Source organism: Hemiscyllium ocellatum, chromosome 49, assembly GCF_020745735.1.
Source record: "Hemiscyllium ocellatum isolate sHemOce1 chromosome 49, sHemOce1.pat.X.cur, whole genome shotgun sequence".
Taxonomy (NCBI): Eukaryota; Metazoa; Chordata; class Chondrichthyes; order Orectolobiformes; family Hemiscylliidae; genus Hemiscyllium; species Hemiscyllium ocellatum.
In genome coordinates, this window is record NC_083449.1 from 6,377,361 (window position 1) to 6,404,121 (window position 26,761).

At 47.1% G+C, this 26,761-nt stretch overlaps 1 protein-coding gene across 6 annotated transcripts in view; it reads right to left on the reverse strand.

The window, feature by feature from the left end:
- Positions 1-2,321: 2,321 nt before the first annotated feature.
- LOC132837092 (uncharacterized) overlaps positions 2,322-26,761 on the reverse strand; it is a 475,572-nt gene continuing 451,132 nt past the window's right edge. For 3 of the 6 annotated variants that reach the window (XM_060856776.1, XM_060856777.1, XM_060856772.1), the window contains exons 5-7: positions 24,517-24,621; positions 17,946-18,053; positions 2,322-5,246 (exon numbers count right to left, since the gene is read on the reverse strand). In XM_060856776.1, coding sequence (XP_060712759.1) covers positions 3,073-5,238 — 2,166 coding nt within the window. In that variant the 5' untranslated portion in view covers positions 5,239-5,246; positions 17,946-18,053; positions 24,517-24,621 and the 3' untranslated portion in view covers positions 2,322-3,072. Of the gene's footprint in view, positions 5,247-17,945; positions 18,054-24,516; positions 24,622-25,359; positions 25,526-26,761 lie in introns of those variants that run through there. The other 3 variants (XM_060856774.1, XM_060856778.1, XM_060856773.1) reach the window with 3 other exon arrangements.

Below are 26,761 nucleotides of genomic sequence, written 5' to 3' on the forward strand. Positions count from 1 at the left end.
TTATGGAGGGAAAATACTGAGACCTACCCTGCCCCCTGATTGGAAGGGGATATGTGCAATTGTACAATTGGCAATACCATTCACCTTGGCATTTGAAAGAGAACAGTTAGTTGGGAGAAAAGGAAGAGATAAGAGATCACTGCTACCCACTTCTGTTGATGAAAGGATTTACCTTGATTCAATGGGGGTCCCTAGGGGGGGTGCCTGATGAGTTCAAAGCTCGTAACCAGACTTCAGCAGGCTTTGAATCATCCCTATTCTGGTGGGTTACTATTAATAAGAATGTGGATTGGATAAACTACATTTATTATAACCAAGCACGGTTTATTAACCATACTAGAGATGCAGTAAAGGGTTTGGCCGAATAACTGGATGCCACCAGTCGTATGGCTTGGGAAAATAGACTGGCCTTGGACAGACACAGAGGTCAAAATACAATGAAAGCTCTTTTCATGACATAGTTATAGTGGGTCACGTGTTGATTCGGCTCTCCAGACTCCCAGAGAGACCAACACCGTATGAGAGAGAGAGAGAGACTGGCTGTGTGTGAGGACCTACAGAGAGAGAACGGAAGCTATAACATTTTGTTGTGTTTCTGGCTGAAAGTCATCTGTTCGTTAGTGCATGAATGTTTGAGTGTTTATCACCTAGAGCTTGAGTCACGAGATATGTGTATCTGTAAATATGTTGAGGCCCTGGGCTTCGCTGTTTCTCGTTTACTTCACCAGGGACTGTTGACTCAGACACCACCTCTGGATTTCGCTGTGCACACTATTAAACCCGGTGAAGGGGTTTTGATCAAACATTGACAACAGTTAACTCTCGAACTTGTGTGGGACGGCCCGTTCCTAGTACTCCTCACCACTAACGGCGGAGAAAGGCTGGCAAATGGCCAGTCACCTCTCCAGTTAAGAAAGGAGTCTGGACAGCCGAATCAACACGTGACCCACTGAAACTCAGACTGAACAGACTTTGATTAACTGATTATACTATGGTGACGTGAGTGCGGGGACTGTTTCTTCAGAATTGTATGTTAACCTTGTTTTGTACTTTATTTTAATGTTTAAGTTCTTAGCACTAGTCAGAATTATGCTGCTATTCCTGTTATTTCTGAGTTTAGCTCATATATCTTTTTTAGATGTTGTGTTAATGATTTCTGTTTCGGAATTACCACAAGTTATAAAAATTGATGCTTGCAGCCTAAGTAGAATGCCCAGATGTAGAGTTTAAAAGGGAATATCTTTCCTCCAAGATATTTCTTCACACCCTACCGAACACAATGTTTGGGCCGCAAAAGCCACCGCCTGGCATCACTATCCATAGAGCCCCCTTTAGCCCAGCCCTAAACTGTTTTGACAGGAAGTGTCATCCTATATATCTCACCATTAAAAAAATGCTTCCTCTGAAGACTCATTTCCCCATAAAAATGGGTCCCAACTCCTTAGTAAGGATTTAAAGATAGAGATGACAGTGTATGGGAAGCGTTTTGTGGGCTGCTGTTTTTGAATTGGCGTCGGACGGGGACAGCCTTTGGGATTCCTTGATTCTAAACTGCAACCTTTCAGTTGTGGTTGCCACATTCTAGGAAGGACGTGGGGGATTTAGAGAGGGTGCAGAAGAGGTTTGCCAGAATGTTGTCTAGCGGGTATGAGCTATAAAGAGAAGCTAGAAAAACCCAAATAGTTTTCTTCTGAGCAGCAGAGACTGTGGGCAGACTTAATAGAAGTCTGTAAAATTTTGAAAGGAGTTGTAGCTCTGGTTGAGGTTCTGGATGTAGCTTTGCTCGCTGAGCTGGAAGGTTCTTTTTCAGATATTTTGCCACCATACTAGGTACCATCATCAGTGAGCCTCCGGATGAAGCACTGGTGGTCTGGCCCACTTTCTATTTATGAGTCCACTACATTGGACAAACAGGCAGAAAACTAGCCACTGAGATACATTAACATCAACTAGCCACAAAAAGACATGACCCACTCTCACTAGTATCCTTACATACAGATGAGGAAGGACATCACTTCGACTGGGACAACACATCCATCCTCGGAAAGGCCAAACAGAAACATGCACAAGAATGCTGAGAAGTATGGTATTCCAAACGGAAATCTAAAAACAAACACATTGACTTGAATTCCATTTACCACCCCAGAGAAAACAAACACTAAATGACATCACCACAGAAAATGACATCACCAACCCAAGGAACCCTAAACACACACATACCACCAGTGCTTTATCCTAAAGGTCACTGATGATGTTACCTAGTGTTAGGACGGTTCTACCGTCCCAGTGTTCGTTTCGGAAGAATGAGACACCGAGTCAGATTCTAAGAAACAGACCACTTTTATTCGAGAGAGAATCGAGTTACAGCAAGTTATTAGGCTTGCTGGAGAAGGCGCGTTCTAATCTATTGTTCTAAGTTGTCTATCTTTATACCCCCATTGTTTCTGCACCGTTCCCTTATTTGGTAATGTTCGGTTCTATGGTCTGTCATTGGTCCCAGTCTCTTATCAGTGCTCTAGCATGCCTTATTCGGCTATCAGTTAGCTCAACTTGCTACGTGCCAGATGGCCCCTTTGTTCCATTTTTTCGAGTTTTACTGCTCTTTCAGTACTTTTCCACTGGTTCAGTTATTTTTCACAGACCTCGTGTCTGTTTCCCCCTCTGGGGCCCACTGGCGTCCCTTCACCAAACTGAGGAGCCTTCGTGTTACTTCTATCTCACATTAGCCTTAGTGTTACTTCTATCTCACATTAGCCTTAGTGCTACTTCTACCTAACATTCCCCCTCTTGGCCTCAGAGAGGCCACAAATACAGCAAATCGCACGCAGCAGTCAGGGCCTGGTGGGTCGGTGAGTGCCTCTCCATCACTCATTTGCAAGACCGACCACTTGACGTGACCCGGCTTGTCTGACTCTATGGAGACACAGTTATAGTGGAAAGGAGTCCCTAAGCAGCATACAACTACACAAAGCATTCCGCGCCGCAAAATCCCTACTCTATGCGCCTCTCCAGTTTGCATACAATCGTTAAGGCACGAGAAGCAGTGAAATAATACATAATAGACATAAGCACTCAAAAGTCGTAACAAGGGGGTGGGAGGTCCCCCTCCATCTCAAATCCGGCCATGCTCACTGTCGCACAGGGAGCGCCCGCGCATTCCTGCTGCACAGCTTGGTAAGACGGGGGCGAAGAGAGGTGGTCGTCCTTGTCTGTAAGGGCTCGGTCGATAGTCCGGGTCATAAGGGTCCTGAGACAGGGGATACAACAGCAGCCACAAATAATAAAAATAGCAACAGAAATGCTCAGGCCCAGGGCTAACTGTCCTAACATACTTCCCCACTTCCCGAATGTTTTACTCAACCAATCTATAACAGGATTACTGACCCCTGACTGCAGCTTCAGTTCAGCGGCCAGAACACGCAGTTTCCTTAGCGTTCTAGTGAGTTTCCCATCCGGGCCCGTACTGTTTGCTATTGAAGTACAACACATTTCGCCAAACATAGCGCAGACCCCTCCTTTCTCTGCTAAGAGCATATCCAAGGCCTGCCTATTCTGTAAGGCCATCAGCGAGGTCTGAGCGAGCTGTTCGTGGATCGCGTCCACTGCATCCACAGTTAAGTTGGCCAGCCTCTGAACATTGTGGTGGATGAGATTGATTCTGTTCACATTTTTATTAGTCGTGATAGGGAAGATAGCTGCGAACAGGGGGAAGCTCTCAAAACTGGAGGCTATCTCATCGGCCAGTTTATATTCATCGGGAATGTTCCTAGCCTGACCGATGGCGTCGATCCAGACCCCATGCGGATTTTTTAAATCCACTATACCTGTAGCTAGATTAATCCAGGTATTGGGACCACTAACGGCTCGCCTATACCGAACGTAGGCATCGAGTCCCCGGGGCGGTTTCCGGAGAGTGTAATCCCCGGGGGCTCTTGGTGACAAGAAAAGCGGAGCATTCAGGGTCACGAGGACGCAACTCCCTTCCCAATTCAGAGGAAGCCAATTGTACAGGGTCTTACCCCCACAATACCACCACAGGTCCGCTCGACTCACGGTTAACTTGGCAGCCCCGTCTTTGGTGAGCTCCCAGCTCCTGTTACAACTAGATACATCCACCGAACCGACCCTGTATCCCCGGGCAAGTGACCGGGGGTTGGTGAAGCAAGTGTAGTTTAGCAATGGGAGGACAACAAAGTCGGGTGGGGTAACGGTCGGCGGGGCCATTGGAAAATACTGTTCCCAGGATCTGCATTTCACTGTGGGGTTGGTCTTGGACATTAACTCAACAGCACAATCCATGTGTCCTTCCTCGAACGGGGTCCTACTCATAATCAGTCCCGGTCTCCCTTTCGCGCACACCCAACAGTTTTCTTGCTCTGCCTGCTGCGAAAACTGGATGATCCGGTCAATCCAGGCGTTCGCCTCCGTGTACCCTGTGGCAAGAGCAAGCCGGCTCCGGGGGTCGACTAGCTTATCTGTTTCAAAAGTTTGGACAACATCTGGCTTGGCCCGTGGTCGAGCCGCATTGGTGTTTCCCAGATTGATTCTTATGTACCCCACTGAGTCCTTCCCGGAGACGGCAACCCCTATAGCTAGATACAGTACCTTGGTCCTTTCTGGGTCCCAGTACATGGTCCTGAGCGGGTTACCATGCCGACTCTGACCATCCCAATACCTGCAGGTTTTACTAGACCACCCGGTCATATATAGGGGATTAGAGAGTCCGGCCTCGGTCCGGAGGAGCAAGGGGTTCTTTCTCCTTTGTGCTGCCGAGATCTGTCCCCTCCTCAAGGACAGTTTCCGTTGAAAATCCCGATACTCCGTTCGCTTCGGGGTGCTGGTATGTGTTTGCCCCCACCAAACGTCATCCCAAGTATAACACGGGTGGCCTTCCCCAACATGGCCCAGGTTTTGTGGATATCCCGCACATGTATCAGAGAGGGCCGGGTGACATGAGCAGGGGCACATATACACGTCGTAGCCAGTCCATGCCCCTTCAGCACCCCCACCACAGTCTATCACATCACAGAGGTCGAACTGAAAGGTTTGCTTTATTCCGGGGTCCGCATCCAATATTACCTTTGCCCCACATGGATCCTTTGTTACCTGCACGGAGGGTCGTACCGCAAAGCACAGACCCAACCCTATGAGGAGCTGGCCAGTCCACCTTGGTTCAGAGATCATCAGCACCACTCTCCGTCTCCTCTCCGGGAGTGCCCTCCGCCAGTGATAGTCCATTTGGAGATCTGGAACAGTGCGAAAAATGGTGCCAGTTATTGTCCCCCTCCCTGTCCACCCTAAGGGTATTGTTGGCCACTTCGGTGACTCGGAATGGCCCTTGCCACCTCTGCTCACTCCAAAAAGTCCTGCCTGGGTGCCGCAGGTAAACTTCCTCTCCTACCGATAGCGGCACCGTTGATCCGGCCACCCCTTCCCGAGCATCGAGCACCTGTTGCCTGACTAGCTTAACCATCTCGTGTAAGACCTGCATGTACTGGGCCATGTCCTGATTCATGAAGTCCCATATGTTCTCCCACCGGGGTGATAAGCGGGGTCCTGGCATGGGTCTACCGGTCAATATCTCGTGAGGGGAAAGGAAAGTGTCCCCGCACTTCTCCTGGCGCATGGACATTAGGGCCAGGGGCAGTGCTTGTACCCAGGTCATATGGGTCCCAGCCAGGACTTTTGCTATTTTATCTTTCAGAGTTCTGTTTGCCCTTTCCACAAATCCCTGGCTCTCGGGGTGATACACGCTACCGAACCTGTGGTTTATACCTAGGGCCGCCTCCACCCGGGCCAGGTGTTCATTTTTAAAGTGAGTTCCATTATCTGTACAAATGACTCGGGGAACCCCATGCCTGGGGATCAATTCGTTACGTAACCAGTTGGCCACGACCTCCCCATCCTCCTTTTTCGTTGGCGTGGCTTCTACCCACCTTGAAAATCGATCTACAATAACCAATAGGAACCTATAATGTTCAGTCGTGCGCCACTTAGTTCCCATGTCCGTGAAATCCGTGCAGATTTCCTGCCATGGACCGAAAGGAGTTGGGAAAACGAGGATGGGGTGAGGAAGGGTCCTCCTCGCATTATGTTCATTACAGATCTTACACTCTGCCCTCATGTTTTCCAGTCGTCCCCGCAGCTTGGGGGCCCACCAATGATCACGGACAGCTTTCAGAATCGTCTGAACCCCAACATATGTAGGCCCATGCAGTTCAGCGAACAGCGCTGGCAAGAGGGAGCGGGGCGCTACCACCTCCCCCCCAGCTGATCTCCAAAGTTGATGCTGTTTCTCCCCTACATTAATTGTCTGTGCTACTGCCCCACCCGTCTCCCATTCTCTTTTCTCCACCTCACTTGCCCGACTCTGCAGTTCTATAAGGTGCATGATGGCATCGTCCCGGCTAACTGGGCTACCTACGTCGCGCCCATCGCCGGGCAGCGAGGTGTGTTCGTCCTCCCAGCCTCCCGCTGACACCTCCTCTGTCTCCCCCTGTGTGTCCCTACCAGACCTGAGGTTCATCGCCTGGATGACCCTCTTCGCTGCCTCGTCCGCTGCCGAGTTGCCCCTTCCCTCCTCAGTGTCTGGCCCTGAGTGTCCCTGGACCTTGATGACTGCTACCTCCTTCGGCATGTGCACGGCTCTGAGGAGCCGTCGTAGGCTAGCCCTCGTGTTTTACTGGCTTCCCTGCCGTGGTCTGGAAACCCCTACGCACCCAGGACGTTCCCTCAACATGCACCGCACTCCAAGCATATCCAGAATCGGTGTAAATGTTTACTGTCATCCCGGCACTTAGTTCTAGTGCTCTGGTTAACCCTGCAATCTCTGCTAGTTGGGCCGAGGCCGGCTGGCATAATTCCTCTGCCTCCATTGTCACATAGCCACCTCCTTCTGCCCGGACCACTGCGTAAGAAGCCTGAACGGTTCCGTCTACCCCGCGGTTACTACTCCCGTCAGTGAACAATGACCATTCAGGTTCAGGAATCGGCTCAGTGTGGAGTCCCCTCCGCAGTCTCTTTTCCTCCGCCACTTGTGCTACGCAATCGTGAGGAGGGAGGAGGCCACCGTTTACCCCCGCTGCCATATTCCTGCCCTCCCCTTTAAATGGATGGAACGATATGTGCGGGGCCAGGAGGGAGGTCTCAATCTTTACTTGGCGACTGGTAGAGAAACTAAGCGAGTTCGAGGCAATGAAGGCACTGATGCTGTGGTCTGTGTGAATGGACAGAGGGTGACACAAGACCAGATGTGCGGTATTCCTGACTGCCATAGCTACCGCTGCAGCAAAGCACGCGCACCCCGGGAGCCCCCTCTCGATAGGATCCAGTTTGCAACTATAGTAACAAAGGACTTTCCTCCCTCCTCTGTCTTTTTGGTACAGGACAGCATTACTCACGCCGTCCTTCTCGGCGATGTCTAGATGAAACTCCTTGTTGTAATCTGGGTGCGCTAAACTTGCCACCTCACCCAGTGCCTGTGTGACCTCTCTAAACACCTTCTCCCGGTCCATGGACCATCTAAGAGGACTCTTTAGTTTCTTGGCCCCCACTTCCGTTATCATCTCTCTAAGGGGCCCAGTAAGCCCAACGAAATCGGGGATGTAGGTACGGGGAATGCCATCATGTCCTGTACAGTGATTGGGGTCCTGTAGGACAGGATGGCTTCCCGATGGGCATGGGACAGCGTCGTTCCACCTTTCCCGATGATCCTCCCCATAAAGGTAACCGATCTCCTTGCTATTTGGCATTTTTCCTTTTTAACCTTAAACCCCGCCTGCAACAACACCCCCAGGAGGTCTCGCACTGTCTCCAAATTATGTTTATCAGTTACGCTTCCCACGAGCAGGTCGTCCACATACTGCACAATGACAGTGGCCTGGGGTAGCCTAACAGTCTCCAGAATTGGGAGGAGTGCAGCGCTAAACAGTCCAGGCGAGTCCTTGTACCCCTGTGCATACGGTTGTAAGTGTACCTTTGTCCTTCGTACGTGAAAGCAAACCATGGTTGACAGTCCGGATGGAGTGGCAGACAGAAAAAGGCGTTCGTCAAGTCTCTGACAGAGTAAAACTGTAGATCAGGGCTCAATGCCTGTAGAGCTACATATGGGTCCGGTACCTTTAAGTTAAGGGTTTCCGTTGCCTCATTAATGCGCCGTAGGTCGTGGACCATGCGCCACCCCTTCCCCATCCCCTTGGGGGTTGGGAGTATGGGCATATTCCACCCTCCCCCATGGATCTTCCTCAATACCCCCACCTGTAGTAATCCTTCCACCGTCGGTCTAATACCTTCAATTTGTTCTTCTGACAGTGGGTATTGCGGCACCCAGATACTTCCGCTATTACCGGGTTTCAGCGATAGTTCCACCACCCCGTTCAGTTTACCCGTGTCGAAGGGGTGTGTTGTCCAAAGCTTGCGATCGACCCCCCCCATCAGATTAGCTGCATCACCATGGTCAGCAGTATCTAGCAAGACTGTTCTCTCTAGTTCTGATTTCTCATACCTCGCCATCTCCGTTACCCTGAAGGTTTTCCTCTGAAAGCGTCCGTCTGAGGAGACCTCCGTTCCGTCCTCCTCTCCAACCGGAACATACTCACACCGCATGGCCTCCCTTACCATGGGACCCAGGTTTCGAGCCTCGCACCCAGGGGCAATGGCCAGCGTAATGTGCGGGGCTATCTCCTCACCCAAACAGAACCACTCCTCCTGTTCACTAGACAAACGGACAACTCCCGCAATGCCTTCCAGACCCGCCACCAGCCCCACGATTTCTATTGTGGTGTTAGTGTCATTCACGTGGGCCATGTACCGGTCCTGTACTGGGGCGTAATTAAGGGTCACATGCCAGGGGTCCCATGGGGGGCGGTAAGTCTGTGAGTCGGGGATTTTGGGTAGCCAGTCCTCGAATTCAGCCTGTATGCCCTGGTCCGGAAGGGGGTACAGCAGTCTAATCCAATAAACCTCCACCTCCTGTGTTCCTGACTCTGTCTGGGTTGGGTTAAAAACAAACTGGCCCCCCTCGGGGGAGGCGTCCCCCGGCCAAAGCAGACAGAGTCCCTCCTCAGAGCAATGTATGCGGGCACCCAGGCGGGTGAGGGCATCTCTGGCCAATAGATTTACTGGACAATGTGGAGCATAAAGTAACGGAATAGTTATAGTCTGATCCCCTATCGTAATTGTCACGGGCCTCGTGTAAACTTGTCTCTCAACTTTCCATGAGAAGCCCACAGTCTCCAAACTTTTCTCAGACAAGGCAAGATTCTTGGGGAGCCTAGAAATAGTTGACGCAAATGCCCCTGTGTCCATGAACAAGCACTCCTCACCACAGAGTCGCACTCGGATCATGGGGGGCATATGAGATGGTATAATCTCAGCTCCCTGGAGACTGCAGGGCTCCTCAGGGCCCCGTCAATACTGGTTTGGGGAATCCTCCCCCCAGTCTTCCTCCGTCCCCGGGCACATCCCATCTACGAATCCCTGCACTGGATCTGCCACCGACCTCCACCCTCCTTTTCGTCCCCCTGGGTTCTGCTGTCCCCTTCTACCGACAAAATCCCTACCCTGCGGGCCTGTCCTGTCTTCTCTCCCTTCCCAAGGTCTCACACGGCCAGCTTTTCCATATCCATTTCTGGACCCCTGTTCTTCCCACCCGGCATCTGGGCAGTCCCTGGCGAAATGCCCAACTTCCCCACAAACCCAGCATGCCTGGGGACCTTGCCCGTAGTATGGTCGAGGGTATCGCGGGGCAGTGTTCCGAGTCCCTCTTCTACCTGGGGCCGTTGCATACATTTGCGGCATCACCTCCGGCTTTACCAAATCATGCGCTGCGGATTTCGCCGCTACCTGTTCCAGAATCTTACTGAACTGTTCCACCTGCACCGTAGTCTGTGCGGTAACCTGTTCGACTACCTTACCTAACTGCTCTATCGCCTCCGCCGATGTCTTAGAGGACGAAGCCTCCGTCTTCATCTTCTCAGACGCCCTATAGCGCCTGATGTGGTGTACTAGTTGTTTTGTCCACTGGTCGGACGGTAGGGAGTCAAAGTCCGCGACATGATCTTGCACCTTCCCCCTCAAGGGCTGGGGCAACCCATTTAGCACCCCCCTCCGAAAGTGAGCAGTGGCCAGTGGGGAGCTGTCAGGCCTTTCTCCCATCCCCTCTTCCCACAAGTCCCAGGCTCGTTTTATGTACTCATGAGTGTCCTCACTATCCTTGAGGTCTAAACTAGACAGTGCGTCTAGGGAAAACCTTGTAGGATAGGTTTCTCTTAGTGATTCATAGATTCTATTCCTGTAAGGGTCAAACGGCGTGGTCTCACACAGGCTTCCGCATTTGGCGGCTTTCTGTGCCCTCGTTAGAGCTCCCGCACCCGTATGCGTACCATGATAGTCCGAAAGTCGGCTAGTGCCAATTTCTCGTGACAAGTCTCCAATTCAAACACCTTTATCCACGCAGAGGCACCATTATCTATCGGGGGAAGTTTTTTCACTAGCGCCTCCAGATCCGTCCTAGCCCACGGAATGTATTTAGTGCCCCCTCAGCTCATGGTGAGCAGGGGCATGGCTGGCTGGGCGTACCCATAGTCCCATTCCCATCCAGACTCTTTCTTGATCTTAACGTCATACGCCCCCTTATTGGCTGAACAAGTGTAGTTTGCCCTTATGTCCCTGCCTGTGACCACCAGTACATCCTTCATCATCACTGTCGCATGTCGTGCTCGGGGATTCAGCACGTCTATGCGGTGTCTCAACACTGTCCATCTGGTGCTTAAGGAGAGACAACCTTGTATGTCGCCCTCCTATCTTATCTGGCAGGGGAGCCCGAATAGTCTCACTGCATGAGGCATCATCCCTCGCCTGCAACTCCTCATCTAGTTTACCTCCCCTCTCTGCTAGTTTCCCTCGCAACGCTGCCACATCATCATCCATACGCCTCCTCCACAAATCATTCACTGCCACCTGCAACTTGTCAATTTGGTCTCTTTGGGTGTTGAGCTGGTCTGCCACCAACTCCCTACCGGGATCCTCTATTTCCACCCTTCCCCCTATTACCCCAACGACTGGCGCCTGCACTGTCGCACTCCCCTTGAGCCCCAGGGGAGCCGTGGGCGACGTTGAGTACGGCGGCGGTGCTACTGGCTTCCCCGGTGCCACCACACCAGGTTTTCCCCCGTCTGCCCCCAGGTTTGGTGCCATACATGTGGATGGTGCTGGGTAATAAGGCTGGGTATGGATCAACTCCCAGCCCAAGTGATTCCCCTTCCCCACTCCCGACTTCAGAATCCTGTGTCCGAATCTGATGAGGAATTCCTTGAAGTACACGGCGGTATTAGCATTTTTCCTTAACGCCTCGTCCTTCCTAAAAAGCCTTTTCTGCGCTGCTCTCGTACTAGCGGCAGCCTCGTCATTGACTTGAGTCCGTAATATCTCTAGTTCGGACTCCGTCAGGAAACCTCTGCTATCCTCTGGGAACCACCCCTTTACCCTCCAGTCCGCAATCGCCTTTCTTAGCGCTGACACGTTTTCTTCTTCCCTTCCTTAGCCGTGTTATTCTGCTCGATGAGGTCCTGAATGGACCTTATCACTTCCCCCGTGTTAGAATCCTCAGCCCGGAGGACCGGCGCAACAGGCGCTGGCGTGACCATACCTACGTCCGCCTCAGGCGGAAATGAGAGGGCCGCAGCCAGCGCCGTCAAGGCGGCACATTCCTGTGCTGGGTGAGCCATGCCCACGAGGCTCACGGAGGACAAAGAGGGGCCCCCTTCCGTTCCGCCCACCGGCCCAATGCTTTCCTCCCCCCATTTCTCCCTCTCCCAGAGCGGATGGAAAGTAACGAGAAAGTGAGATTTCCATGGGGCACGGATACCACCCCCCTCCCTTGGTGGTTCTCCCAGCTCAACCCGCTGCCGAGCTACACTCCGGGGGTGATCACACAAGGACTCCAGGGTCCTAACCATTACCGAAGGGTCGCTGAGCGTCGCCGCCAGCTTCTCCAAAATCTCTGTTCCTTGTGATGGAGCGCGTTCCAAGATCTGTAGGACATTTGACTTCTCTAATGTCACGCAATCAAGGAGTAGCTCCTTTGTCAGCGCCGAATTCGTAGATAGACTGAGGCGCCACCACGGAACTCCCGGGTGCCGCGTTCGCATAGCCACCAGTTTAGGGGGCCCGTAATTAAACCTCTCAATCGACATCTGTGTCAGTCTCAAAGGTCTCGGGCCGTCGTAACAAATCCCGTCAACCACCCGTTCTAACCGTCCCGTTAGGTAATACGCTGTCCTCTCGTGCCGTTATGTCCGTTATTTTGTCGGCGCAGTGGAAGCTTCCAAGTCCCCAAGTCCGTCAGCACGTGGGCCTATACTCCCGTAACCCCAGTACCCGCGTCCTATACTAGCCTACGACCAAACTCCCGTTCCGGGAGCCGTGCGGCAGGGATATACTAAAGCCACACCTAAACAGAGGTCCGTAAGACACAATCACCCTACCTCCTACCTCCAGGACTTTGAAATTGCAAAGTTGTTTCCACGCACACCTGGAGAAATCACCAACTTATCGTCAGGAGAGAAAGAGAAAAAAATATACTACTCACCGATTCCAGGACTTTGGGATTGCAGTGATGTTTCAACGCACACCTAGACGGTTCACTTGTCTAACGATAGGAGACCAAAAAAAACATATGCCTCACCATCTCCAGGAATTTGAACTTGCAGGGATGTTTCAACGCACACCTGGAGAATTCATCCACTCTAGGACTTTCAAATTGCAGGGCTGTTTCAACGCACACCTAGAGGATTCGCTTCTCTAACGATAAGAGACCAAACATATAACACTCACCGTCTCCAGGACTTTTGGAATTGCAGGGTTGTTTCAACGCACACCTAGAGGATTCACTCTTCTGACGATAAAAATCAACAAATAAAAAAAAACTCACCGTCTCCAATACCTCCGGCTTTCCCGAGATGCACCAACACACCTAAAGGACTCGTACTTAAAACAAAGCGATTCTCTGTCGTCTACTCACGTCTGTAATTTCGGTTGGCAAGAATATTCGAGACGTCGGAACAAACTACTAATTTAGAGTGGTCAATGTCTACTGGAGACCTTTATGCAAAGGGCATCCCCGGGCCCAATTCAGAATGGCCGGCCGCCCGGCGGCTCTCAATCCCTGCCAACAAGCGTGTCTCCATTACCTCCGCACGGCCGGGGTCACCATCTGTTAGGACGGTTCTACCGTCCCCATGTTCGTTTCGGAGGAATGAGACACCGAGTCAGATTCTAAGAAACAGACCGCTTTTATTCGAGAGAGAATCGAGTTACAGCAAGTTATTAGGCTTGCTGGAGAAGGTGCGTTCTAATCTATTGTTCTAAGTTGTCTATCTTTATACCCCCATTGTTTCTGCACCGTTCCCTTATTTGGTAATGTTCGGTTCTATGGTCTGTCATTGGTCCCAGTCTCTTATCAGTGCTCTAGCATGCCTTATTCGGCTATCAGTTAGCTCAACTTGCTACGTGCCAGATGGCCCCTTTGTTCCGTTTTTTCGAGTTTTACTGCTCTTTCAGTACTTTTCCACTGGTTCAGTTATTTTCCACAGACCTCGCGTCTGTTTCCCCCTCTGGGGCCCACTGGCGTCCCTTCACCAAACTGAGGAGCCTTAGTGTTACTTCTATCTCACATTAGCCTTAGTGCTACTTCTACCTAACACTAGTATGGTGACAAAATGTCTGAAAACAAACCTTCCAGCTCAGTGAACAAACCAACATGCAGAAGTCTATAAAATTATAATATGCATGGTTAAAGCTGATGGTCAGAATCTTTTTCCAAGAGTTGAAATGTCTAAAACTAAGAGGCATACATATAAGGGGTAAGTTCAAAGGAGACCCAAGGTGTTTTTTTTAATGTGGTGATTGGTAGGAGTGGCACGCACTGCCAGGGGTGGTGATGGACTCAGTTACGATAAAGGTATTGAATGGACTTTTAAAAGAGCAAATTAACATGCAAGAAATGGAGGGATAGGGACCACGGGCAGGCTGAAGGGATTAAATTTCATTTGGCGCCATGTTCGGCACAACATCATGAGCTGAAGGACCCATTCCTGTATCGTACTGTTCTATGTTTAGATTTAATGCAATGTATATTTTGGATGAGGATTCATTCAAATTGATTGAAACTGGGTGGCATACATTGAGAATATAGATAAAAAATATAAACTTCCATTTCCTTGGTGATGTTTGACTTTTGGTTTGAACATATTTCTCTGGAAATGGAGCTCAATATGAGCCTGACTCAATCCACTCTGTGACTGTGGAAAGAACAGGAGAGACATTCTACAGCGGGACTTTGGAGAACTCGGAAGAAGACTGAAAAGCAGGACATCCACGGTGGTTATATCCAGTTTGCTTCCAGTTCCTCAGGTTGGAGAGGACAGGAACAGGGAGATAATGGACTTGAATGTGTGGCTGGGGAACTGGTGCAGGAAGCAAGGATCTTGGATCAGTGGGGTATGTTCAGCAGTAAGGATAAATTATACAAGAGGGACGGGTTGCACCTTAATAGGTGGGGGACCAGCATTCTGGCAGGTAGGTTTGCCACTAAATAGCAGGGTGGAGGGGAAAAACTGGAAGTTTAAGAAGGAGGCTAAAGGGAAAGCTAGAACAAGAGAAGTCAAGTAAGAAAATGGAATCAATGGAGCAAAAAACTCAAAAACGGATCATGCCGTAAGGTCAAGTGAAATAGGGATTGATAGGAAGGGTGAGGGGAGTAACAAATTAAAAATATTATATATGAATGCACAAAGCATTAGAAAGAAGGTGGATGAGCTTGAGGCTTATTTGGAAATTGGCAGTTACAATGTTGTGGGGATAACTGAGACGTGACTTCAAGTGGACATGGCCTGGGAAATGAATATTCAACACTATACATGCTATCGTAAGGAGAGACTGACTGGCAGAGGGGGTGGGGTAGCCATGTTGGTAAGGAATGATATTCAGTCCATTCCACGGTGGGACCCAGAATTGGGGGATGTCGAGTCAGTATGGATAGAGCTGAGAAATTCTAAAGGTAGAAAGACCCTCTTGGGAGTTATCTACAGGCCCCCAAACAGTAGCCTGGATGTAGTGTGTAAGGTGAAAAAGGAGCTAAAATTAGCTTCTCTCAAAGATATTACTCCAGATGTTATAGGGGATTACAACATGCAGGTAGACTGGGAGAATCAGGATGGTACTGGACCCCAAGAAAGGGGGTTTGTGGAGTGCCTCCGTAATGGATTCTTAGAACAACTTGTGCTGGAGCCTAGCAGGGAGAAAGCAATTCTGGATCTGGTGTTGTGCAAAGAGCCAGATTTAATCAGGGACCTCGAATTAAAGGAGCTATTAGGAGGTAGTGACCACGATACAATAAGCTTTACTCTGCAATTTGAAAGGGAGAGGGTAGAATCGGAAGTGACAATATTTCAGTTGAATAAGGGGAACTATAGAGCTATGAGGGAGGAGCTGGCCAAAGTTTAATGGTGCAATACCCTAGCATGGATGACAGTGGAATAATAATGGCAGGTATTTCTGGGTACAATGCAGAAGATGTAGGATCAGTTCATTCCAAAAAAGAAGAAAGATCCTAAGTGGAGGCAGGGCTGGCCATGGCTGACGAGGGAAGTTAAGGACCATATAAAGACAAAAGGGAAAAAAGTATAACACAGCAAAGATGAGTGGGAAATCGGAGGACTGAGAAGCTTTTAAAGAATAACAGGATAACTAAAAAGATAATACACAAAGAAAAAATAAGGTATGAAGGTAAACTGGCCAAAAATATAAAGGAGGATAGTAAAGGCTTTTTTAGGGATGTGAAAAGAAAAAAAAACAATGGTTAGGACTAAAATTGGGCCCATGAACACAGAAACGGGTGAATTTATTACAGGGAACAAAGAAATGGCAGAAAAGTTGAATTGGTACTTTCAATCTGTCTTCACTGGGGAAGACACGAGCAATCTTCCAGATGGAATAGTGGCTGAAGGACCCGAACTGAAGGGAATTTATATTAGGCTGGAAATGGTGTTGGAGAGTCTGCAGATGCTGGAAACCAGATTCTGGATCAGTGGTGCTGGAAGAGCACAGCAGTTCAGGCAGCATCCAACGAGCAGCGAAATCGACGTTTCGGGCAAAAGCACTTCATTAGGTCAGAAGGCTGATAAGTCCCCGGGACCTGATGGTCTGCATCCCAGGGTACTGAAGGAGGTGGCTCTAGAAATCGTGGAGGCATTGGTGATCATTTTCCAATGTTCTATAGATTCAGGATCAGTTCCTGTGGATTGGAGGGTGGCTAATGTTGTCCCACTCTTTAAGAAAGGAGGGAGAGAGAAAACAGAGAATTATAGACCAGTTAGTCTGATCTCAGTGGTGGGAAAAATGTTGGAATCAATTATAAAGGACGAAATTACGACATCTGGATAGCAGTAACAGGATAGGTCAGAGTCAGCGTGGATTTATGAAGGGGAAATCTTGCTTGACCACTATAAATGCCGGAGGAAACAACACAGAAGCACTTCACAGGAGGCTCCCAAGCACTGAGGATGTCAGCTAGACGGGATGAAACGTCTGCAACACACATTTCCAGCTCGGCAACCAGAACCAGAACCACAAGCACCCGAGCTACAAATCTTCTCACAAACTTTGATTTTGCTTGACTAATCTTCTGGAGTTTTTTGAGGATGTAACTCTGAAGATGGACAAGGGAGATCCAGTGGATGTAGTAAACCTGGACTTTCAGAAAGCCTTTGATGAAGTCCCACACAGGAGGTTAGTGAGCAAAATTAGGGCACATGGTATTAGGGACAAAATACTGACATGGATTGAAAATTGGTTGGCTGACAGGAAACCAAGAATAGTGATAAATGGCTCCCTTTCGGAATGGCACACCAGTGGTGTGCCGCAGGGATCAGTGCTGGGACCACAGCTTTTTACAATGTACATTAATGATATAGATGAAGGTATTAAAAGTAATATTAGCAAATTTGTTGATGACACAAAGCTGGGTGGCAGGGTGAAATGTGAAGAGGATGTTAGGAGAATACAGGGTGACGTGGACAGGTTAGGTGAGTGGACCAATGCATGGCAGATGCAGTTTAATGTGGATAAATGTGTGGTTATCCACTTTGGTGGCAAGAACAGGAAGGCAGATTACTACCTAAATGGAGTCAAGTTAGGCAAAGGGGTAGTACAACGAGATCTAGACGTTCTTGTACATCAGTCAATGAAAGCAAGCATGCAGGTACAGCAGACAGTGAAGAAAGCTAATAGCATGCTGGCCTTCATAACAAGAGAGATTGAGTATAGAAGCAAAGAGGTCCTTCTGTAGCTGTGCAGGGCCCTGGTGAGACTGCATTTAGAATATTGAGCGCAGTTTTGGTCTCCAAATTTGAGGAAAGACATTCTGGCTATTGAGGGAGTACAGCATAGGTTCACAAGATCAATGTCCGGAATGGCGGGACTATCTTACACTGAAAGATTGGAGCGACTGGGCTTGTATACACTTGAACTTAGAAGGCTGAGAGGGGATCTGATTGAGACATACAAGATTATTAAAGAATTGGACACTCTGGAGGCAGGAAGCATGTTTCCGCTGATGAGGACACAGTTTAAAAATAAGGGGTAGGCCACTTAGAACAGAGTTGAGGATAAACTTCTTCACCCATAGAGTGGTGGGTGTATGGATTGCTCTGCCCCAGAGGTCTGTAGAGGCCAAGTCTCTGGATACTTTCAAGAAAGAGTTGGATAGAGCTCTTTAGGATAGTGGAATCAAGGGTTATAAGGATAAAGCAGGAACAGGATACTGATTGAGGATGATCAGCCATAATCATAATGAATGGTGGTGCTGGCTCAAAGGGCAGAATGGCCTACTCCTGCACCGATTGTCTATTGTACGGAGCGAAAAACATCCTACAGCAGTAACATACCTGCTGTTTGTTCGAAGCAGCTGGTCACACTTGGCTCTGTACCGAGGGAATATTACATTGTCTTGGTCCTTTGAGTACTTGCCTGGAGGAAGACAGAAGAGATACCTCCTGTAAAGCAACATCAATGTAACATTCAGTTAATCACCACTTGGATTTTTTTGTTTAAAGCCAGCAATTTAAACAGAACCACAGGTCTGATTCCACTCCTGCTGAGCTGCTCCTTGTCCATTATTTCTTAAAATTCTAATACCAGTTCAGTGAGATTCAGAAGCTAAACAACACCCATACAGCTCCATGAATGGGGGCCACCTGATACAAGTGGGTATGTGGATATGAGAGTTTAGTTATTGATCTATATCTGTCGGTTCCTATTTGGTGAATTGGTGAGTGTAGTTATCAAACTGTAACTTTCTGTATATGGTAAATATATTTACATATTCATACAGCATTGACCGGTGTGGTCTCATTGATAACTGGAGAATCATAAAAATAATACAGCTTTGGGGTGGAGGGGTGGGGCATTCAGCCCATCTTGTCCATGCCTACATGCCCTTTCTCATCCCACCATCCTGGCACCGCCTGTAACCTTGCGGTTTACAACACTTGAGGTTCAGTTCCAGGGAATTTTTGTTTAAAAATATGTAAGGTCTCTGCCTGCACCACCAAATCAGGCAGCGGATTCCAGATACCCACCACTCTCTGCATAAAAAATCATTTTTGCTCATAAATTCTAATCCTACAGCCACTTAACTCGAATCCGTGATCCCTGGTTTTTGAACTCTCTGCTGAAGGAAACAGGTTCCTCCTGTCTAATGTCTCCCTCTGAAAATGTTTTGCTGGAAAAGCGCAGCAGGTCAGGCAGCATCCAAGGAGCAGGAGAATCGACATTTCACCACTGTTCCAAGGAATACAACCCCAAACTCTCCAGATAGTTACAATTCACCAGCCCTGGCAACATTCCTGATGAAGGGCTTTTGCCCGAAACGTCGAATTTCCTGTTCCTTGGATGCTGCCTGACCTGCTGTGCTTTAACCAGCAATACATTTTCAGCTCTGATCTCCAGAATCTGCAGACCTCACTTTTTACTGGCAACATTCCAGTAAATCTCCTCTGCACTCTCTCCACAGCAATGACGTCCTTCCTGTAATGTGGTGACCCGACTTCACACAATATTCCTGTTGTAGCCACCTGTGCCTCACATAGTTTCATTGTTATTTCCTTATTTTTGTACTCAACCCTGTGCCAATGAAGGAGAGCATTCCATGTGCCTTCTTTACAGCCCCTTCTATTTTTAGGGACCTGAGCATTTATACACTAAGATCTCTCATTTAACTGTCCCCCTCAGTATATTCCCATTTATTGTTGATTCCCATTTACCGTCTGACTTCCCAAAATACATTCCCTGACACTTATCAGAGCTGAGCTCCATCTGCCACGTTCCTACCCATTCCACCAAACCATCTGTATAGTTTTGGAGCGTACAGCTATCCTCCACACTATCCACTACATGGCCAAATTTTGTGTCATCTGCAAATTTCACAAATTTGCCCAACATATGCAACTCCAAGTCATTAATGGATTAAACAAACAGCAAAGGGCCCAACACTGAGCCATGCAGGGCACCACTTGTAACAGCTATCCATTCACAAGGGCCACGATTGACCATTATCCTTTCTTTCCTATGATGGAGCCAACTTTGGATCCAATTCAACACATTATCCTGTATCCCTCGGGGTATTACTTCTTGGAGCAGTTTGCTGTGATGCTGCTGCTCCTTTAACAAGCTTGTAAAAGACACAGGTTCCGAAAAGTCGGAGTCGATGGGTTTTAGGGCCATTTTGATTTTGGTAATGTCTCAGTCAAAAGGCTTTCACATTATTAAGAACACTTGTACAATGAAAGGGGAGTGGCCCAGTTTTCCCAGCTCAGCGTTTCTCTGGTTTGATTTGGCTTTTGGCTGTCTGGCTGTTGACTGAAAGCAGTCAGGCAGTTGAAAAGGTTGCTGAACCCGAAGAAGCAGGTCCATGATGGTACTCTCTCTTTGACATCTCTCCTGTAAGACCCTGTGTTTGACTTTACCTTTTGTGCCAAGTGGTATTTATGGGGATTGTTATAAATGCTGGGAATACCATCATTAAATTGGTATAGTCTGTTGGGTTTTTGGATTTTTAAGTTATTTAATATTCTGCTCTCTTTTGTTTGTGTATCATTCGGTAAATGTGTAAATCAAACTGTTTTGTTTAAAACTACTGGTTTGACCAGCTGCACCATCCTGGAATATCTTTGTTACACCTGCTTAAAACAATGAGCAAAGTTAGGGTCTGGGTTACTTTCTTGAAATGTTTGGAGGGGGTCTGGCCTTTTCCATAACAGATTGGGGGCTGTTTGCAGAACTTATTCTGTAGTTCTGATTTGGGATTTGATTTGTTGGATTCGAAGGCAGCAAGTGGTAAGTCTTAGCGTCTTTTGTTCAGGGTGTTGAATTCAATTGGTTTAAACATCGCTTGGGGAAAGGGAGGACTGCAGATCAGTGACGAGTGTGTGTTACTGGAAAACCAAGCAGATCAGGCAGCATCTCGGGAGTAGGAGAATCAATGTTTTGGGCATCAGCCCTTCATCAGGAAACAGTGTTTGGGATAGCAATGGCTCTTTGAGTCATAAAGTGTTTTCTGGGGGTGGAAGAAGTGGCTTCAGATTTTTGCAAAAAGTGATTAATGCCCAGCTGCTGGAATTAGCAGACAAGCTGGAGCTCAACCTGCCTCATTCCATGAGGAAAAGAGGGATAATTACAGTCATAACTCACCATTTAAATTTGCTGGAAATGCCATCAGAAGCTTTAGAGATGGTTAACATTCAATTGATAATGAAACAACTCGAGTTAGAGGCAAAAGTCAAGGAAAGGGCAACAGAAACGAAACAGTTTGAATTATGATTAAAAGCAGGCGAGGGAGAAGAGAGAGAAAAGGAAAGAAACGAAAGGTAGAAAGAGGGAGTTTGAACTTTGGTAATTGACACTTAGACAGGAGTTCAAAAATTCACTTCCTGATGTAATGAGTACTCACATGTAAGAGCAGAGAGTTAAAATATTAAGACTGGCATCAGAAATAGCTGATGATTGAGTTGATCAATAAATCAAAATTGGGCTGCCAAAATCAATTTCAATCCATGAGGGATAATAATTGTGGATAAGAGAAATTCTCACATGGAAAGTAAAAAGTAGATCTCTGTGAAGATCATAAGGATAATTTACCACAGGGTAAAAAGGAAACCCTTGAAGGGGAAAGAGAAGAGAAAAAGCTCTGGTGTTTTCAATAAAGTAGGCTATGGACTCAGTATTAGTGGGTTAGGAAAGGCATTGAAGCCAGATGTAGGAAAACAGGATAAGTCAGTGAATTTTGTTGAAGTGGTAACAGAGAGCACTGTGGAGACTAGAAAGCTGCACCAGAATGCACAAGCTGGTTGAAGATTGTTTATGGAGGAAGTGCCAGATCTTCTTAAACCATACACTGTGAAGGTAAAAAGTTTACTCACACAGGCCAGGAGCAGCAGGTAAAGAGGTAGCAATATTCAGAGATATAAGGATCCTCTCAATCTGTGATGCTAAAATATGAAGATATATGTACCTCTAAAGGACTATTGCCAGAAAAGGTATGAGTAACTGGAATTCACATTGAAATAAGAAATGCTCAATTGTAAAAAGGGAGGTTAGAGTGTCTAGTGAAGAGGGGAGAAGTCATAGTTACTGGACAAACTTTCAGCTCCGGAAATACAATTTGTCCTTGCTAATGATGTTGCTGATTCACTAGTGGGAGTGCTGATTGTGACTGAAAAGCCAATGGAAATTCAGGCAACTGAACTATTGCAGTCATGATTTGGAGATGCCGGTGTTGGACTGGGGTGTTCTATCACTGTAGTGAAGTGAAGTGAAACTATCACGGTATTCTAACAGATGCAAGGCTTAACAGACAATCAATTTATCAATGTATAATTTCAGTTACATCACATCTTCCAATTAAACCTGTCGGACTATAACCTGGTGTTGTGTGATTTTTAACTTTGACCTATTGCAGGACACGCATCCTGGGATGTTTCCTGACTGTGTGGTAACGAGGTCACAAAGTCACCAGTTGAAACAGGAAAGATCAAAGAGTACAGATAAGAAGGTTAAAGGAAAATCAGCAGAGACCCTGTTTGATCAGATAGTTGAGACAAACGAGGAAATGAGATGACAAAGCAGACATCTTTAGCTCAGGTAAATTAACTGAGTTACAGCAAAAAGATGAAAATTTAAAGCAATTGTATCAAAAGGCAAAGACAAAATGAATCCAAATGTATCCCTGATTGTTATTATCTTAAAAATGATGTCTTAATGAGGAAATGGAGAACATCACATTCAGGCAGATGAGAAATGGGCAGACATTTATCAAGTTGTATTGCCTGTGGGTTATAGAAAGGATGTGTTGCGAGTACAGCACGAGCTACCTGTATAGATTGTCTGTTTGAAATTCACATTATTTAATTGTCATCTCGGTATGTGACAACTATTCAGTAAAGGATTAATTCTGTCCTTTTCAGTCACACAAACTCCATGTAAATATGCTTCATCCCAGTTAGAGAATTTGAGCTGTAGTCAGAGGCTGAACAGGCTGGAACTGTTTTGCCTGGAGAGTGACCTGATAGAAGTTTATAAAATCATAAGGCACATGGAGAAGTGGTGGAGCCTGGTACAATTATAATGTTTAAATGGCATCTGATTGAGTATAATGAGAAAGCCCTTAAAACTTGCCCTTAAATACTGAGACGAAATGTAATGTTGAATTATAGATCACAAGAAAATAAACAGGGCAGGCAGGGAGGCATCAGGCCACAAAAGGGGGAACCTAGGACCTGCAGAAGATAAAAAAAATCTGTTCTCACCAAGTGATAACAGGATGCTCTAAAACAATTAAGAGCATTTGCCTTAACATCAATTAATCTATGTAAAAAAAAGACACAGAGTGATAACATTCACAGTCGTTAACTTATTAATTTACTGACAGTGTTTGATTGTGATCTCGGAAACTTTGTATCATCCCAGAAGCATGTCAAAAGCCTTGTAATTAACAGTCAGGTCCTATCACTTATAATGGATTCTTAGTGAGAGAGAGTGATAGATAGAGAGATAGATAGATAGATGTTTGGAACTTATATGGATTTTGAGACTTTATGATGATTTTGAGTAGCCATCACTGATTATGAAATACAGCCTCTAAAATGTAATATTGATGAAGCATTTGTTAGGCCGAAGGGCCTGCTTCCATGCTGTAAATAATCTAATCTAATCTTTAACTTAATCGGTGTTCCTACACACCACGACTCACCCCCTGTCAATTTTAACTCATCAGATCTTCTGTCATTTTTGAATTTGAAACACAACCCTGAAAAGAACGCATGTTTAATTTGAGACTCATGAATCATTTAAAACTTAACCTTTCAGCCTCAGTTACAGAATGATTTTGTGTTTAAGATAAAAAACAGGAGTCTGCTCCTAGCTTAAAAATTATTTGAAACCGAACATTGTGTCAGAATCTCTTCAATCTGTCAGGAAGCCATTTTATGGTCAAAGTTTGCCTACTTCGCTAAGATGCCATTTTATAAAACACTGATATCTGATATGCGAGCTGTGCAAGGTTATCTTATGATCTCTCCCACTTAGTTTAGAGTGATACCTCTTTATGACAGGGACTTACCTCACCAACAGGCACTGATTCAGCTGGATCTGTTCTTCCCACCTGAAGGATGGCTAAGGGCCTACAGGAATGATCAGTTAAGCGCATAACTATTCACTCCTGTAGGCCCTTAGCCATCCATCAGGTGGGAAAAACAGATCCAGCCGAGTCAGTGCCTGTTGTGAGGTAAGTCCCTTACAGAGGAGTGGAGTAGTCTGCGAGGGCTCTTTAAGGAAGAGCTTGTATCCTACTTTTCTAAGGTTTTAGAACCTCAACTAGCCTGATTTATAGGTGTCAATGTTATGTTGTAATACTGATGCTATTGGTAAATAAAGGGGAAGGCTAAAATTAAACTAAACTGTTTGTGAGAGGTTTTTATTCCAGACTACTAAAGTGTATGATCTTCAGGACAAACCAAGAGAGGCTTATAGATCTGAGTCCACAAGGGATTCCCTGGGCTGTCTCAAATCTGTACTTTAACAATATAAACAGGAAGGGTTTAGAGAGAGATGGGCTAAGTGCCGGCAAATGGGACTAGATTAGGTTAGAATGTCTGGTTGGCACGGACAAGTTGGACCGAAGGGTCTGTTTCCATGCTATACGTCTCTATGACTCGATGACTCTTCGGTAACTCTTGCCCTGTCGGTGAGCACAGTTTCCCTCCATCTCTGTACTTAACCCCTCCTTCACGGATGGTTGTTGAAATAATGCAACAATGTGGCCTATTTGTCTATCTTCATTGTAACTATGAAAATGCTCTTAGTAATTGCAGATTTTAATGTTATTCCTGAATGTCTATTTTGGATGAGGATTCAGTTTATCTATCTCCAACACTGGTGTGTAAACGTCAATGGGCTACATACCTTCCGTTTGTTAGAGACAGCTGGTCACTCTTTCCTTTGAACTGAGGGAGTATTAGTGTCTTAGTCCCTCAGGTGTTTTTCTGGAGGAAGACACAGGGACACCACCTGTAAATCAACAAGAGGCTAGTCTGGCAATGTTGAACTGATCATTGTCACATTCATTGCATCTTCATTAGGGTATGTGTTTTTTTTCTTTAAAGCCAACAAGTTAACCAGAACCACGGATCTGATTCTATTGTTGCCCTGAGCTGCTCTCTGTCTGGGGATTGTTTGTTTTTCATGTGATTCGATACCAGTTGATTTGGAGATGTTGGTGTTGGACTGGAGTGCACAATGTTACACATCAAGTGCTTCCAAAAAACCTGTTGGATGAGAACCTGGTGTTGTGTGATTTTTAAGTTGATATCAGTTGAGTGAGATCCTGGAACTGAGCAACAACTGCGCAGCACCATGAATGGGAGTACTCAACTACCAGCACGCTTACACAGTTCAACATCCAACTCACCAACTACCTGTTGGAAATAAGAAAAACGGCACTGTTTCTAATGTTTTTACCAAGACCCCAGTGTATGTCCTTTTACTAGAGTATCCCATTCCTACAGTTGGTCCACACAACCTCAAGAAAGAGCGGGAAACAAAATGAAATTAAAACGGGGTTCAGAGGATTGTAAACCACAAGAATGTCCCACAGCAGCTTCTTCCCGCTCTGCCTCCCTCAGCAGGCCCACACACAGCCCGAGAAAGGCCTCTCTCTTCCCCCCAGCCCGCTCACTCCAAGTTCCGGGACCAGTTCCTGCTCCGCTCGGCCCCTTACAAACAGCCCCCGGTTCTCCCTGAACTCACCCCGAATCAGTCCCGGTCTCGGAGCCCCCTCTGTGTCCCAGGCTCCCATCCCGATGTGCTGCTGGAAAGAACCTGCTGTTCCCTCGCTTCCCTGGGCGCTGATCTCTCCATTGCGGTTTGTTTAAAACAAAAGACCTCTTGCACTCACTGAGTAAATGGTCTTCGATGGCAACGCGGGGGGGGGGGGGGGGGGGGGGGGTGTCACGCATGCGCTTCTCGACTCAGGAACTTCGGGGAGAAAAGTTTAAAATCACACAACAGGTATTGGAGGCACACTGGCTTTCGGAGCATCGCTCCTTCATCAGGTGGTAGTGGAGGGCTCAATCCTAACAGAATTTATAGCAAAAATTTACAGTGTGATGGAACTGAAATTATACATTGAATAATTGATTGTTATGCCTTTCATCTGTTACAATATCATGACAGTTTCACTTTTTTCTTGTGTAAATCACAAAACCTATTTTTAAAAAGTTGCATTCTCAGGTTAGCTGTTAACAACGGTGATACTCGACAATATGTTGAAGGTTCTGGATCAGTGGTGCTGGAAGAGCACAGCATTTCAGGCAGCATCCAAAGCGCAGCAAAATCGATGTTTCGGGCAAAAGCCCTTCATCAGGAATAAAGGCAGTGAGCCTGAAGCATGGAGATATAAGCTAGAGGTGGGCGGGGGTGGGGAGAAAGTAGCATAGAAGGTGTTAGCCTCCTGTGTTCTCTGTCTATGCCAGGATGTTTAGATTGATTCTAATCTAAAAAGTGAGATAATGGAGTTTTACATGAATTCATGCAGTTTTTGAGCTCAGAATTCTACATGAATGCATGCAGTTTTTGAGCAAAGTACAATGTAACCCTACAAATTCACCCCACAAAATATGTGTGCGCATGTGGGTCTTTGTCTGTGTGTGTGTGTGTCAGTCTGGGTTGGTGGTTGTGAGTGTGAGAAAGTGTGTGTGTGTAGTGAGTGCAGAGTGTCTTAAGTCTGTGAGGGGGTGCATGTGTGAGTGTGGGAGTGTATGTGTCTGTACGGGTGTGTGTGGGTGTCTGTGTGCACGTCTGTGCATATGTGTGTCCGTGTGTATTAGGAGTGCCTGTGAGTGTGTGTGTGTGTTTTGGAGTATCTCTGTGTGTGTATAGTACAATGGTGATCACCTGTAATGTGACATCAACCCAAGGTCCCGGTTGAGGCCCTCCCTATGGGTACTGATCTGAGCTATCAGCCTCTGCTCGACCACTTTTCACTGCTGCCTGTCCCGAAGTCCACCTTGGAGGATGATCACCTGAAGGTACGAGGTCGAATGTCCTGGGCCACTGAAGTGTTCTCCAACTGGAAGGGAACACTCCTGTCTGTTGATTGTTGTGCAGTGTCCATTCATCCGTTGTTATTGCCTTTGCTCAGTTTCCCCAA